This window comes from Perkinsus marinus, assembly GCF_000006405.1.
Source record: "Perkinsus marinus ATCC 50983 genomic scaffold scf_1104296937060, whole genome shotgun sequence".
NCBI classification, from domain to species: domain Eukaryota; phylum Perkinsozoa; order Perkinsida; family Perkinsidae; genus Perkinsus; species Perkinsus marinus.
Window position 1 is genome coordinate 71,096 of NW_003213929.1, and position 14,717 is coordinate 85,812.

The 14,717-nt window shown below is 49.8% G+C and overlaps 6 protein-coding genes across 6 annotated transcripts in view; 5 read left to right on the forward strand and 1 right to left on the reverse strand.

The window, feature by feature from the left end:
• Positions 1-374: 374 nt before the first annotated feature.
• Positions 375-1,941, forward strand: Pmar_PMAR006937 (leucine rich repeat protein, putative; the record flags this gene model as incomplete). Its single annotated transcript, XM_002783365.1, has 5 exons — positions 375-1,130; positions 1,190-1,398; positions 1,456-1,609; positions 1,694-1,791; positions 1,836-1,941. 5 exons carry the CDS (start codon positions 375-377, stop codon positions 1,939-1,941), a joined length of 1,323 nt encoding a protein of 440 aa, XP_002783411.1.
• Positions 1,942-5,177: 3,236 nt separating this feature from the next.
• Pmar_PMAR006938 (hypothetical protein) lies at positions 5,178-6,493 on the forward strand (the record flags this gene model as incomplete). Its single annotated transcript, XM_002783366.1, has 4 exons — positions 5,178-5,550; positions 5,605-5,776; positions 5,821-6,238; positions 6,287-6,493. 4 exons carry the CDS (start codon positions 5,178-5,180, stop codon positions 6,491-6,493), a joined length of 1,170 nt encoding a protein of 389 aa, XP_002783412.1.
• Positions 6,494-7,092: 599 nt separating this feature from the next.
• Positions 7,093-8,390, forward strand: Pmar_PMAR006939 (hypothetical protein; the record flags this gene model as incomplete). The annotated part of the gene is made up of 6 exons (XM_002783367.1): positions 7,093-7,244; positions 7,289-7,405; positions 7,495-7,800; positions 7,949-8,017; positions 8,070-8,202; positions 8,250-8,390. Coding segments are annotated over 6 exons (891 nt in total), but the record flags the coding sequence as incomplete, so codon positions are not given.
• A 333-nt stretch (positions 8,391-8,723) lies between these two features.
• On the forward strand, positions 8,724-10,630 carry Pmar_PMAR006940 (hypothetical protein; the record flags this gene model as incomplete). The annotated part of the gene is made up of 5 exons (XM_002783368.1): positions 8,724-9,605; positions 9,646-9,878; positions 9,925-10,173; positions 10,226-10,374; positions 10,455-10,630. 5 exons carry the CDS (start codon positions 8,724-8,726, stop codon positions 10,628-10,630), a joined length of 1,689 nt encoding a protein of 562 aa, XP_002783414.1.
• A 601-nt stretch (positions 10,631-11,231) lies between these two features.
• Pmar_PMAR006941 (hypothetical protein) lies at positions 11,232-12,740 on the forward strand (the record flags this gene model as incomplete). Its single annotated transcript, XM_002783369.1, has 6 exons — positions 11,232-11,380; positions 11,430-11,510; positions 11,575-11,923; positions 11,969-12,274; positions 12,333-12,455; positions 12,510-12,740. 6 exons carry the CDS (start codon positions 11,232-11,234, stop codon positions 12,738-12,740), a joined length of 1,239 nt encoding a protein of 412 aa, XP_002783415.1.
• A 1,918-nt stretch (positions 12,741-14,658) lies between these two features.
• The window catches only part of Pmar_PMAR006942 (conserved hypothetical protein), a gene marked incomplete at both ends in the record, with an annotated part of 1,201 nt that continues 1,142 nt past the window's right edge, over positions 14,659-14,717 (reverse strand). The window contains one exon of the mRNA XM_002783370.1: positions 14,659-14,707. Within this exon, the coding sequence (XP_002783416.1) occupies positions 14,659-14,707 (49 nt within the window). The remainder of the gene's footprint in view (positions 14,708-14,717) is intronic.

The window sequence follows — 14,717 nt, forward strand, 5'->3', positions numbered from 1 at the left end:
AGCCGGGCAAGATCAATCTCGCTTCGATGTCGAGCACGAGTGTTGGAGACGATAGTTCCTCGCCGGGAGAGTGCCTTGGTGATGGTAGTTTGAGTGGATCTCGGATGTCTACTAGGGATGGCAGTCATTTGTCGCGGCGGGATGGGGTAGTGTCAGTTGATGCTGCCCTCAAGGGCTTCCCATCATGCACCGCCTCTTCTTCCTCTCAATCAGTCTCGAGGAGGTCTACTGTCAGGGGTGGTCCGAATGCCCTGATGGAAGAGCGCTGGGTCCCCAGCGCATTGCGCCCTCGGAGGGAGTCTATAGATATCGCGTGGGCCGCGACCAGACTGGACAGAAAAGGTCCAGTAGTAAAACTAAACTTGTGCTATCAAATGCTGAGCAGCACTGATGGGATAGAGTTGGTGAAAGGAAGGGAAAAGATAGCGGAAGTGGACCTGTCCAGTAACAATATTGAGTCCTTTGGTCTCGCCAACGGATTGCAGTGGCGTAATCTTCTCGTACTCAACTTGGCATCGTGTATGTTATCGAAGCTCTATAGGATTGAGTGGCCACCACAGTTGAGGCATTTCATCGTCTCCAACAACCGTCTGAAGCGGTTCGATTGTGCTCTACCGAAGGCGCTTGAGAGTTTAGAGTGTCAGCATAACCGATTGGAGACCTTGGAGGAAACCGAAGGGTTGAAGAGACTAAGTCGGTTGAATGCTTCTCACAATGCCCTCACGTGGGGGACGGTACGTGATGCTTTGCGGTCACTGTCGGGCTTGGTCGTATTGGACTTGGGATACAACCCCATCGATAAAATAGAGGTAGGCGTCTTCGTGCGAATCCGCGGACTGCAGGAGCTCACTTTGGATGGCTGCCGCTTGAAGAGCCTCGGGTTCGTTCCAGAAGGAAACGTTCTGTCGGTCCTCTCTGTGGCTTGTAATCGTCTAAAGGGTATCCAAGGCCTCCCAGTATGTGAGCGCCTCACTGAGCTGTACTTGTCCAGCAATCGCCTGTCGACCTTGAGGGGGTTGGCGAGAGCGTGCCCGAACGTAGAAGTGCTGCAACTGATGAACAACAAACTGGAGGAAGGCAGGTCGGTAGCTGAGGAGCTGACCGCTCTGAAGGACCTCGCTGAACTTACGGTAGGTATACTTTGACCGCGATACTTATATAGTAGGGGGGTGCCATCGGCTGGGATCAGGTTGCTGGCAATCCATGCTCACTCCTGCACTCTTGCTCAGCACAAGGCTTGCACCGCTGCTGTCAGCGTCTGTCAGTCTTGGATGGGGTCATCTTGGGAAGGAAGGATACCAATGAAAGAGAGGTAGCTGGGATAGTAGCTACAAGGGCGACGGCTACCAACAACCGGAAGCATCCGTCTCCCCCTGGAATTATTGACAAGCTCAATACGTTATAGTTCCTCAAGTCGATTCTATCAGCTGAATGTGAGAGTCAATATCGCCTTAGTCCGCGAGAGTCCTACACGGGCCTCGAAGGCAAAGAGAAGTCTCAGATAAGATTGGAAGACAGTCTGGAGGGGCCGGAACGCTCCATTGCAGCGAAGGCGACATCACAGTTACTGGAAAAACTGCAGCCCAGGGGGTTTTGGGACGAAACTAAAGTATGCTCGACCTAGCTCAATGTGCCTCACCTTGTCACCCCATATCGTGATCATTTCGGTCTATCCATGTGTTGATGGTCTTAGTTGAGTACGGAGTGGACCTCCCCGATGGAGCATATGATTGGGGATCTCAGTGCGGCAACGGACCGTCTCACTACTGCAGCCAGAAAGGACCTCAGAAAGTCGGTCCTCTATATCCTGCCACGGTGTGTGTCTTTGAACTTAGGATGACAAAGTGGTTGGCTAAGGCGGAGGAAGTGTTGGAAAAGGAGGCTTATTTGAGAGGCCTCGAGGAGGGCGACGATGACGATGTGTCGGTGGGTCTGACATAACCTGTGTGGACTATGAGACTTCTCAGTATGCAAGCATTCTCCTGGAGAAGCCCGAGCTCAGTGAAAGAACGGTATAGTGTCTCTCTTAATGTTGGACTTTGCATTCTACTGATACCACACCTTCAATACATCACCGCATGTCCGCCCGCCGTGCCTGCTTCTCCACGACATCTCTCTTGAGTCCTTATGGCTGCTATTCTTGCGTCTCCTCTCTCAGTTCTGTATTGTTTTTCCTTCCGATGGGCTCCCCACATTGAGGACGGTCGCTCACCACGGCGTATGCCGCTACCAGTAGTCGGCTTCGTAGCACTGGTATGGCCAGTGGAGCAATAGGTCGTAGAGGAGAACCCAGATGGGGATAGTCGAAGCAGTCGATGGCTCGGGACCAGCGACTCAGGACCAGCGACTTCTTCTCGAACATATCGATCGAGTACCTCTTCCAAGACCGCGACAAGGAGATCATCTTCTGTTTGGGCAGTTGTAGCAGCTACTTTGTTGACTGGGGAGGCGCCGATCGTTCGAGGCGGACTTGAGTGAGCTTAACTGCAAGTATCACGATGCCAACTGTATGTAGTAACCGCTCTCAGCCTGTCCGTAGTGGGCGTCGCGACGACTGCAATACTCAACTATGGCACTAACATGTTGAATGTGTATTTGTATGCCGGCGCGCGCATCTGCACATAGCCCGCTATGTGCGGCGAGCTCGTATGCAGATAGCTAGCTTGGGGAGGAAAATAGGCGAATTGAAGGTGAACAGGAGGGAAAATGAAGATACTATAGGAATCTTGATGAAAATCGGAGAGACCAAGGACGTTCAAGGGCCTTCGCAAACTCGTTGGCTCGAAGCGAATCGATGAAGGGCTTTTCCTCGTAAATTTAGTTTGATGACGCATGTACCATTACTTGGCGGTGATACCCCAATATTGGGGTCCCCAATGGTGAGAGATACTGACAACATAGCTTGGTTGTAAAAATTGGTTATTATATTGTTGTTCATTAAATGTGTTCCGTTCAGTGCTACGAGGCTCCACTAGTGGGCACTTGTCGAAGTTGACTTTGATCGACTTATCGCTTGCCCATAGTACTATGTCTAGTATGGAGGATTCATCGCCAGAGGATTTATCGTCTTCTGGAATACCAGTCTTCGAGGGGAGTACAGGCAACCTTAGCAGTGCTGTGGCCTTTGATGAACCAACCTGATAAGGAATAAGTAGATTTTTCTATTACACTTTTTATATCACCCAGGGACTACCGCAGCTTGTGCTATTCCTCAGCTGAAAGAATCAATGGGAGTGAAATAGCACAAAATGAGGACACAAACATAGTAAGATTTTTGTTCAGATCACCACAAGAAGCAGCCCTGTAGAGTACTCAGGGGGGCTGTACTGCTGGGTGATGACTGGTTCGGCCAGTGTCTCACTGAGAACGGGCATGGCCAGAGCATAGTAGAAAGGTGGGTAACCGAAGGATTGGGCAGTTCTGTAAGGCTTCTGATCAGACCACAACGAGTTGGATCAGCGACATGCGAAACCGCTATGCGTGGGCCTATGAGTGGGAACATTTTTTTGCCAGATCCCAACGTGTCGAGGTGCAGTGTCAAACTTGGACGCGTAGTGTCGAACTTGCGTGCGTAATGTCAGATTTGTGTGGTATATTGTCAATCTTAATTGTCATATATTCTAATAGTGCCGATCATGAATTCCTACTGACAATGTTGGTTGTAATGGAATGGGGGATCGACAAACTTGGATTTTCATTGCTAGTCTTGATGGTAACATAATTGAATTGTGACATACTTGAATTCTCAAAGTCAAACTTGCTTGTAACACTGTCATCCTCGCATGATCACTTGTCAAACTTTCACGAGAAAAGGTGTAGAGGTGTTCGGGGATGCCTCAACATAGGTCGCAACCCTTCGTGGAGTGATTGGTAGAGATATTTTTATCCAAGACATATGCGGGGACTGTAATACAGTCCAAGCCGTGTTAATACAGTCGCTGTATTAACACGGCTTCTCGCTCGATGAAATATGACGATATCAATTGTACACGACTTGCATTGTGATTTGTGTACGAACGTGATTACCACACTGTAATTATCACAGACGCTACCGAGAAGTGGCTTGTATATTAGCACCTGCCTGTTTTGGAACCGAGGGTCCCGGGGTGCACTAGGTGAACAGCAAAGAGCCTATCCTCATCCATTTTCTCTACCATGAGATAAAACACTATAAAATTCCGTTATTCCGGACCTTCCAGAAGCACATCTTCGTCGATTAAATGTCGACTTCCCGCGACAGAGGGCTCTGAGAGTGTAGCGTGTGGTTTATCTGTTGTTGGCTCGTCGATCTCATTGCTTTTGATACGCATTGCTAGAGATCGCTTGCATCCGCCTGGATGGTTGTTAAGGTTCATCGATGTTTGGTGCTGCGTCGAGAGTCATCAATTTCGATTTCGTAGGAGCCTGGGATAGATTCGAGTGGGTATGGTTGGTCAATTTCCGACTGAATCGGAAAGTTTTGTCGTAGATTTGCTGATTCAATGTCTGTCGTCACATCCGTCGGCATCAGTGAACGCTTTGAATGGTGGATAGTATGCCACTGTGCTCTCTTCTTGATGTTCTATTGGTTCTTATCACCGCTACAGCACATTCAGGATAATTCCCACAATTCGCACTACTTCTGGGGTCTGCATATCCTCACATACTTCCTCTTGGTGAATGTATTGAGGCACACGCCTCCAGCTCCACGAGGACTGGTAGTGCCTTTCCAGACCACTCAGGTCGCTAACTTCTTCATCCCCGCTTTGATCGTCGGACTCCCTGGCTTCTGTATCGTCGAGGGGATGTTTCGAACCAGAGGCCTTTCGGTCATCAGAACGTACCGCGAATTTATAAACAACTATCTGCTCATGACCTCAGCTGTGAGCTTGCAATACGGTTTTTGCACTCAGCAACGTGGCGACTTGCCCTCGAATATCTCCTCCTACTGTGAACTCCTTGATCATCCAGTTACATTCCAGTGTCCAGTCATTCTCACGGTCGGGGCGATCTTCGCGTGCTCGTGGTCACTCCAGAGGCTATTCGGAAGACGCCATGGCTTCTTCTCGTGTGGCCCGCCGATTGATACCAATGTAAGTGAAGCTGAGAGGCTTCGAGGACCCCATCCTCGTGATAGGAAGCCTATGGTGCCATGGTATAGTCTGAGCATGACCACACATCTTTTCGACATCATACTCATGATGAAGGTCTTCCTCGGCAAGTTCGATGCTCGCGTCCTCCATTCTGCCCATGCTAGGGAAATCACCTTCTCAGACTTGTCCGGTCGAGAAGACGTGTGGCTCGATTTTCTGGCAGACGGTGGTGACGGGTTCGACTCCACCTATACGATCTCCCGACTTCTGGCACAGCCTCACCTCTCCGTCGAGGTTCCGAATGACCGTGCTCTCCGCGCGCAAGCTCGAGACGCCCTAGTATCTGCAGACGGAGTTGCTCGCCCGAGAATCGCGACCGAAGTAGATGAACTGGTGCCCTTGTCGAGGAAGACGATTCGGTCCTTACCATCCTTCGACAGCGTGAGAGATGACTCCCCTGTGTCGGTCAAGGGGAGAGGTGATGGACGATTCACCCTGGCACATCGCAATACGCTGATGTTGCCGCGTGCAGACGTCGTATTCCATGGTGGTGACGTGGCCTATCCTTCTCCTTCCAATGAGGAGTATGTCAGTCGATTCATCAGACCTCTTGAGTGGGCCTTACCTCGAATCAATTCTGAGGATAATGTCAAGGACTCGGTTGAGCAGCCCCAGATGTTCATCATACCAGGGAACCATGACTGGTGAGCTCAACCGGCTTGACCGAGGATTATCTGACAGCTCTCAGGCACGATGGCTTAGAGACGTTTCTGCACTGGATAGTGTACAACCAGAAAGTAGCTGGTTGGAAGCTTCCCCAGAAGCATTCGTATTTCGCTGTAAAACTATCCCATGGTTGGTGGGTGTGGGGTCTGGACCTGGGTCTCTCATATGACCTTGATCGTCCTCAATATGAATATTTTTGTGCCTTGCTGGAGACTGGCAAAGTAGAGGCAGACGATCGTGTTGTAGTGCTCACGCACAGACCGAATTGGGTTTTTGACCCGGCCGTCGCTGAGGTAAGCATCTTCCCGTTAGTCTGCGAACTGAGATCTCTTCAGAGAACGGGATATACTCTTAATGTTCTATTGGAGAAGATCGGGGAGCCAAGGCTCGCCATGAGGTTGGCCGGTGATCTCCATCACTACACACGATATATGCCTGGCGTAGGACATGTCGGCAACAGCCAGGGAATTGTGGGCGAATCGTTTCAGAACGGCTCAAACGGCCCTCCTCTGGTGACCTCTGGAGGAGCAGGAGCTTTCTTGCACCCGACCCATTATCCACCGAAGGACTTTCTCAACGCGGCCAATATGGCGTCGAGATTGGGGGAACAGAGTCGTGATGGGAATGCACACGCAGCTGCAGGAGTTGGTCTCGACTTGCCTCAATACATCAGCAAAGCTTCAGGCATTGGGTAGGCTTGGCCTTGAATTTGTATGACAAGCATGTGCCGCCATGGTGGATTGAACCCGCAACCATCGGGTATGTCGTTGTAGTAGGATTTGACTGCAGGTATGTGAGAGTCTGCTCGTACCCCGACGAGAATTTGAGTCGTACGCTGACTTGGTCGAACCCCACACACTTCCGCAATCGAAATTGGGGTGCTGACGTCGTACTTGGGATATCATACATACTCATGGTGGGGCCTTGACGATCAACGGCTCACTTTGCTTTGGCAATTCGATAAGATCTCGATGCAGGTTATTTCCGCTGTCCCATTATGCGGGTCAGCGCGGGTCCTGGCTCAGGCCGATCTCTGGATGGGTCTGAGGGAATTCTTTCTTCTGATGATAGACACGTTCTATATCATTTATACTACATCGTAGGTCTCCAGAACTCGTGGAAGATGTCACCACACCACAGTTACCTTTCTTTGTTCACACACTGTTGTTTCCTGGGCTGTGTGATAGCATTGGCTGAGACCCATATGGGTGTCTCCTGGAAGTAGGCTCATCATCTAAAGACTGTATCACATCCTCGCCGATCAGGCTAGGGGTAGGAGCCGTGCACTATGCCTGTCATGCTATTGCAGCAGTGGCTTGTATATGCCTCGCTGAGTGCGCCACTGTCTACATGGCTCAATTCGATACATCGACCAACGCTGAACCTCCAGCAATAGTACGCTTCTTGGATAGTATCGTGCTCGAAACTGCTGGGGGAAGTTACGAGGTCTACTTGGTCTGAGGTCGGTCCGAAAGAGTATCTTCCCACAGATACCATCCTTCCTGTTGCCTTCGTCTCTGTGCACGCTGGCTCTCTCTATCAGCGATCTTCCCAGGATAATAGTCACTAACAGAGACGCTGCTTGTGCGACTATGGCGACGGATCAGGTCAGTGATAATCTTTACACTCGCAGAGCTCCTGCGCACTTCCTGCTATGATAACGGAATTTCATAGATTTTTTCCAATGGTGTTTCAGGATTTGACGAGGCTCGACTATATTGCCCTCATTGGTCCCTTGGTCCCGTATCTGTGGATCATCATTACTCCCATCGCATCATTCATCCTTGGTTGTTACCTCTTGGTGTCGCTTAACGTCTTGGGCCAACATTGGACCGAGGCGTTCAGTTCCCTCAAGATCCGAGACTACAAGAACTTTGTACGGATGCATATCTCACCCATCACGGGAGACCTGCAGTGCTTTGTAATCGGAGTCGATCACGTCCCCACTCGCTGGGAAATGGACCCTTATTGGGATAGGACTTTAATGCCGAAAAGCGCACGGGTATGAAAAAAGGTGACACAATCGACACATTTCGGGACTTCCATTGTGTGACAGTATCAAAGGCATGCCCTCCTCTTTCTATGCTAGAGAGTGACCGGGACAACTCTCGTCATAACGTCTCTATCTCAAGCTCTCTATCCGTGTGAAGGTACCTTCCTGGAAGTGGGTTACTCCTAGCAAGTACCGACCCAGAGTCAAGAAAAATCCAAATGGGAAAGTGAGGGAATACCAGTCGCCGCTGACGCTATGTTTTTGTTCACACTGGACAGGCTCTGAAGGGAGGAAGTCAGGCAAAGGTTGTCGACTTTTTCGTGGTGAAGGCTTCGAAGAAGCGTCGGCCTGAGATGTGTGAAGCGGCACCGTTGGGTGATGATTATTACACAGAAGGGAGGTCGGAAGGAAGTACGCGCTTGGTTTTCTTTTCTATGCTACATGGCACTTCTGTAAAGGTTTCCCTGCGGAAACTTCTGAACCCAACCCTGTCACGGGACTCATCAGACGGGTCTCATCTTTCCTGTGGCGGGCTGCGTCTAACGAGTCGCTTGGCGATGATTTCAACATGTGAATCTTGATATAATTTTTGTGACTCTGCTGGTCACTTTTTAGCTTTCATGCATACAATAGACATTGTTGCGTAGAGGCTGTTAGCTGGTATACGGTCAGTGGAATGTATGATTGTGGAACGATGAGGTGTTTCTCTTGTCAGTTGATTGTTGGACCTAGAGCGGATGACGCTATTTATGAAGCTTTTCTCAAGCTCACAGGAACCTCTGAGTCTTCGGATCGAATGGTGGGTGTTCCTCCACTTGGTTATGTTCATGGCATTCTATTGGTTCCTATCGCCTCTACAACACGTTCAAGATGCCGACCGTAATTCACACTATTTTTGGTTTGTGAACCTCTCGACATACTTCCTCCTCATCATGGTCTTTCGTCACACACAAAGGGCGCCTGCCGAAGCTGCTATACCCTTCCGTTTCAGCACAGTAATCTCCTTCTTCTTGCCCGCCCTGGTTCTCGACCTTCCAGGATTCTTCATCGTTGAAGGTGCCCTCCGTATGAGAGGTCTTTCTATGCGGAGAACTCGGAAGGAGTCCTTCAGCAATCTCTTCCTGATGGCTTCTGCTCTCAGTCTCCAGTATGGGTTTTGTAAACAGGGAGAAAGTAGACTGGGCGTTCTTACCAATCGATACTGCGAGTATCTGGACAGTCCCATCCTCTTACAGTTGCCAGTGGTATTGACCATGTTCTTACTGTATGGTCTATCATGGCTGTTGCAGAGGATACTAGGCCGACGTCATGGGTTTGTCGCTGCCGGACCGGTCCTGGCTAAGTATCATCAAGCGGAAGAGGAGGCCGAGAAACGCCGAGGTCCGGATCCGAAGCTACGAAAGGCTATGGTCTCTTGGTACAGCCTCTTCATGACTACCTACATTCCCCAGGTGACAGTCATGTTGAAAGTCTTCATGGGTCGGTTCGATGTGAGGACGCTCTTGGCCGCCCTCACCCGTGAGCCGGAGGGGACAGTCACTTTCGAGGACCAATCCGATAAAGAGGAGACCTGGTTTGATTTCTTCGCAGATGGTGGTGACGGTTTCGATTCTAGTTATACGGTTGGACGCTTGATAGCTCAGCCGTACCTGGGGGTTGATGTACCCAAGGATGACCATGTAGCTGAGAAGGTGAGTAAGCTCACTATCAGCGGTATGAGAAGCATGGCTAGCTCGGGTGAAGGTAACAGCTCTGAGTCCCTCACACTGCAACGACATAACTCGATACCTTTACTTGGGCATGTTGGGAATCGTGTGAGAACAGACAGTGTCTCTTCTGAGATGCACACTGTAGGCCTTGAAAGAGTTCCGTCATCCGATAGTGCTACTGGCCACCGACTGTCACCTGGTCTTCCATGGTGGAGACCTCGCCTATCCGGTACCGAGTCATGAAGCTTTCGTTGACCGACTAATACGTCCACCCGAATGGGCACTGCCTCCTTATCGAGAGGCCCCCACTGGGGTGTCCAAGGCCTCGGCCGTCGCTGATCAGCCACAGTTCTTCGCCATTCCAGGCAATCATGACTGGTGAGATACCAGTCTCCGTTTCCTTTATGTAGGGTTCACTGTGTAGGTACGATGGTCTGGAGGTCTATCTACATTGGTTGGTGGGCCAAGACCATCTAGCTGGGTGGAAGGTCCCTCAGAAGAGCACGTACTTTGCTGTGAAGCTATCCCATGGGTGGTGGATATGGGGCCTGGATCTCAGTCTGTCCTATGATCTAGACCGTCCACAATACGAGTATTTCTGTGGCCTTCTGGACTCCGGCAAGGTCGACACTGAAGACCGCGTGGTCGTCATCACCCATAGACCAAATTGGGAGTGTGATGTTGTTGAGCGCAGTGTGAGATGAGAAGCGATGACCATGGCTCAGCCCATGTGGCGTCCCCTCTCAGAGAACTGGCTACTTGGTCAGCGTCCTACTGGATAAGATCGGGGAGCCTCGTTTAGGCATGCGGCTAGCAGGGGACACTCATCACTATTCTCGATACATGCCTGCTGTACTACCACATCCTACTCTTGGTATATGCTCTGTATGAGCTCGAGTGTGATTTCATTTTAATTTCAGGATGGCAGCAAAGGAGTTCCTCTGGTAACTTCAGGTGGAGCCGGTGCCTTCTTACATCCTACCCACTTCCCTCCGAAAGACATATTATGCAAAGAATCGGTCGACAAGCGAATCGCCAAGCTCAATGCTAACGAGTTCGCCTATGCTGCTACAGGATCTGGCCAGAAGATTCCTACGGCTCTCTCAGAGCCTCTCGGAACAGGGCAATAATGGGTTGTCGTTGATCCTTATGCTCGTTACCATATTGTGAGTTCTTTTATATATAGCAGCACTACTTTCACCAGGCAGATATTAGCCAGTATGGGAGTATGGTTGTGCACTCAGCAGTTCTGAAATGAGTGGTCGGGCCCTGGTATATGTTCATGAAGAAATTCACATGTATAGTTGATGTGACTATTCTCAGTACTCCCCTGTGCTTGAGAAGGCATTGTATTTTCTCTATAACTCCTTCATTGTAGTATATCAGACATACCCGTCGTGAACTTTCTGAGTTCATGAAATAATGGAGTGCATGGCGACATTCATAGGTACTCTCGTGTTGAGTCGTATCCGCCCGAGAATGTGAGTCGGCGCTTGACGTGGCTGAACCCCATACAGTTCCGCCGACGCAACTGGGGAGCGGATGTGGTATTAGGAATATGGTATTTAGCAATGGTAAGCCGGGAATAGTCTCATGGGTCAGCTTTAAATCGTGATCGTTTTCCGTCGTGTGGTTTTGAAGAGATTTATCGTAATTTCTCGGCTGCGCACATCTTCTTCGTTGCGAATCTATTGGAGTAAGTAGCGTTCTGGCTAACGGTAGGATTCTGTCATGTCGTTCATAGCTGATTCTCTCAGAGTATATCTGCTCTCCCCCTATGTGATGCTGGGGAGGGTGTTAAGGCAGCCTACTGCTTTTTTGAGTCTATATGAGTTCATCGGTCTCATGGTTGAGGCCTACGACAAAATCTTTCGCCAATCGTAATAGCTTTTGAACAGTTTCCATCACTCACACCCCCAACTGTGTCAGGTATGTATCTCTGATTGGGCAGATAATGTACATAACTATGTGCATCGGTTGTGCTGAAGAACAAATGGGGGAGGCCAAGAGGTATAAGAAGGCTAACGGAAATCTCTTGAGGAAGCTGGAGGAAACCCCTTCCCTTATCTAACAGGTTCATCGTTGGGTTGATCCATGGCCTATGCCATTCCCTTGCGGCTGTCTCTGCAGTATGCTTAGTGGAGTTGCTCTGCGAGTATCTATACACCGTGACTCCTACAGCCCCTGGTGGGGACAGCTTGGAGATCCTTGATACGACTGAGGCGATTATCGTATCGGTCTTGGGTCCTTTTTGGGTCAGCTCAGCGAGAAGTACAGCCGTTTCATCTTGCTATTTCCTCACTCAGGCATCGATGCTCCCCACCCCAGCTTCTCTCAACTCTCTATTCATCTCAATCACTGATCTACCGAGCCATGCTTTCCATAATAGAGCCGGCGTCTGCGCCGCTATACAGAACAACATGGTAAGCGCAAATCTTAGTCAGATGTGACACATGTCTTCATCTCAGCCCATCGACCGCTTCCAGTACCTCCGCTACATCGCCTCGGTATCGCCTTTCCTCTACATCATCATGACGCCTATTGCCTCTTTCATTTTCGGCGTCTACTTGCTCATTTCTCTTAACTATCTTGGCCAACACTGTACCGAGGCCTTCAGTTCCCTCCGTATACATGACTACAAGCATTTCCTGCGTATGTGGATTAGTCCCGACACGGGTGATCTACACGTCTTCGTTATTGGCATTGACCATGTTGCTAGGCATTGGGAGGCGGACCCCTATTGGGATGGCAAGCTCCTGCCCAAGGGCTCGCAGGTACTTCACGAGTATCACTCGTCTTCTTCATGTTGGCACGTCTATCTGCCTGGTCCAGGTGCCGTCCTGGAAGTGGATCACACCGAGCAAGTACCGACCGAAGAGCGAGAGAAAAGCTGAGGAAGACGATCTCACCTTGTTGGCTCGTAGAGTGGAGCAGGGACTAGGCCCATCACCCTCGGTGAGCGTGCCTCATTATCGTCCTCGTTCGGTTCGATCATAAACGAGTCGTTAGGACTATCGTAAGCCCCAACCAGATGGCCAACCTAAGCTCGTAGACTACTTCGTTGTTGAATCATCGGAGAAACAGGCGGCTACAATCAAACAGAAACAAGCGGACGATAAGAAAGCATCTCGTGAAGTGATTACAGAGGACTTCTCAAGGGAGGAGTCCACAACGTCAGAAGGTAGTTTGCTGACTAGGTTAGCTACGTACCTGACCGTCTGTCCCGGGCTCGTGGCTTAGCAGCATGTCCTCATCTCCAGGCACGGATTCTCCTGTGGAGTCCTCGAACTGGCTATATCGCGTGGGGGCTGTTATCAAAAGGAGACTTACGACGTCGCCGACTGGGGATGACTTCAACTTGTGATTCTTCTATATGAATACTGATTATCAACTTTTGAACCGATTTTTCCAATCCTACCTAACCTTATTTAATCCAAGGTTACACTGTCGCGTTGGCCCTCTAATATTCGCGAGTGTTGTATGCGCGATGATGGCTGCTACTCAGGTTTCCCTGAATTCGTTCGTTCGTTGCTCATGTCATAGATTCTACGACCCTGCTCTCTATCAATGGATGCCTTCAGGTTAGAGTCTCCACTGGGCAAGTCGCACTAGGTGCATACTATGCACCCACATAGTATGTGGCACATACTATGCACTGCATAGGTCATTCCAGTTTGGGGGTTATTGATCAGCAAAATATGCCGAAGTCTCTCGGGATCAGCACGCGGCTAGAGAGCGATCGCGTTGACGGCATCTATGTTTACTCATCTTATGTTAAAAAGGAGAGATGAACTGATATCCGCAGGACCTACCAGTGGACCTGCCGCTAAATTTCCGTACAGCGACGCTGCGAAGAAGCTCGGCGTGCCTGTCGCTGTTGAGGGTGGGAGTGGCAACATCGAGCGTCTTGCAGTGTACAGTGCAACGAAAGCTCGTACATTGTTTACGAGGTCTTGAGGATCGAAGTCGGTTTCGATTTTTTGATGCTTGGGGGATCGTAATGACAACACTTATCCAGAAGTAATGTATTACTGTTGCTTCGACAAGCTGGATTCTAGCTGCTAGAAGAGACTGATCGGATGTGTGAGGTTTGCGGTAGGGTCTGTTTGAGCTGATGCAGCTAGTATTGGTATTGTAGCTGAGCTTGCGGCGTGAAGAGACCTACTGTAAAAGACATAATGTTTCCGTTTTCCTTAAGGCATGAGTTGTGGTTAATCCATGGGAAGCATAGCTTATTTGGTGAACTGTACTACGTATACATGATCAGGCTTTCACACTTAACGTTCTACGTCGGAATCATTCCAGAGGTTTGCTCTGATCCACAGCTCGTGAACGAGACGGCTCAAATCCATAGCCGCTGAAATCTAACGGCAGAAATCCGTAACGATCCTGGAAACAGGGAGATCCTGTATTCACTCGTCGGGACTGCATCGTAATTTCTATGAGTAGGAACATCAATGATGAACAATGATATCATAGCACTCTCCCAGAAGTGAGCAATCACTAGCCGTTGACCAGTACCGAGGTATGGATGAATGATTGTGAATGTCATCCTCGATAACTTGGGAGAAAAGACTCCCAATCGGTGACATCGAGCTCGCTCACTCGGTCAGCCCCACAACATTGCGAGACCAGTCTGCCAGCTGCTGGGGATATGTCATTTTCTCCTTCGTAAGTACAACGCAAGCGAACAATGGCACGATGGTTCTGTGGCTTGCCTTGACTGGATCTTCCATCTGTCCCCTGACACAATCTGTAGCTATTCCTGTCCTCATTGCAATCATCAGGTATAAAACTATTGTGGCAAGATCTATCACGCGATGAAGTCAATTATCGCAGCGGCAACATTTGCTGGGGCTCTTGCTGGGCAGTGCACATCCAGCGATTATGATTTCTGGACCTCTTATGGGCAAACGTTTAGCGATTTCCTCACTGGCTGTGCCAAGAAGGAATGGGGAAATGCCGAAAAAACCGCGCAGTGTCTTCTGGATGATCCCATGAATAAGCTGTCGCAGCCTTGTGCCTCTTGTTTTGGCAAGTTCCAGAATTGTGCGAAAGGGAAATGCTGGTATACCTGTATGTGGAGCTCGACTTCGAGTTCCTGCTTGAGATGTATCGACAACTCGAAGTGTCCCGGTGAGTTGGCAACATGCAGTGGTTACACCGTGGATGAACTCCCTCCGAACCCCAGCACGAGTATTAAGAGCCTACCTACTA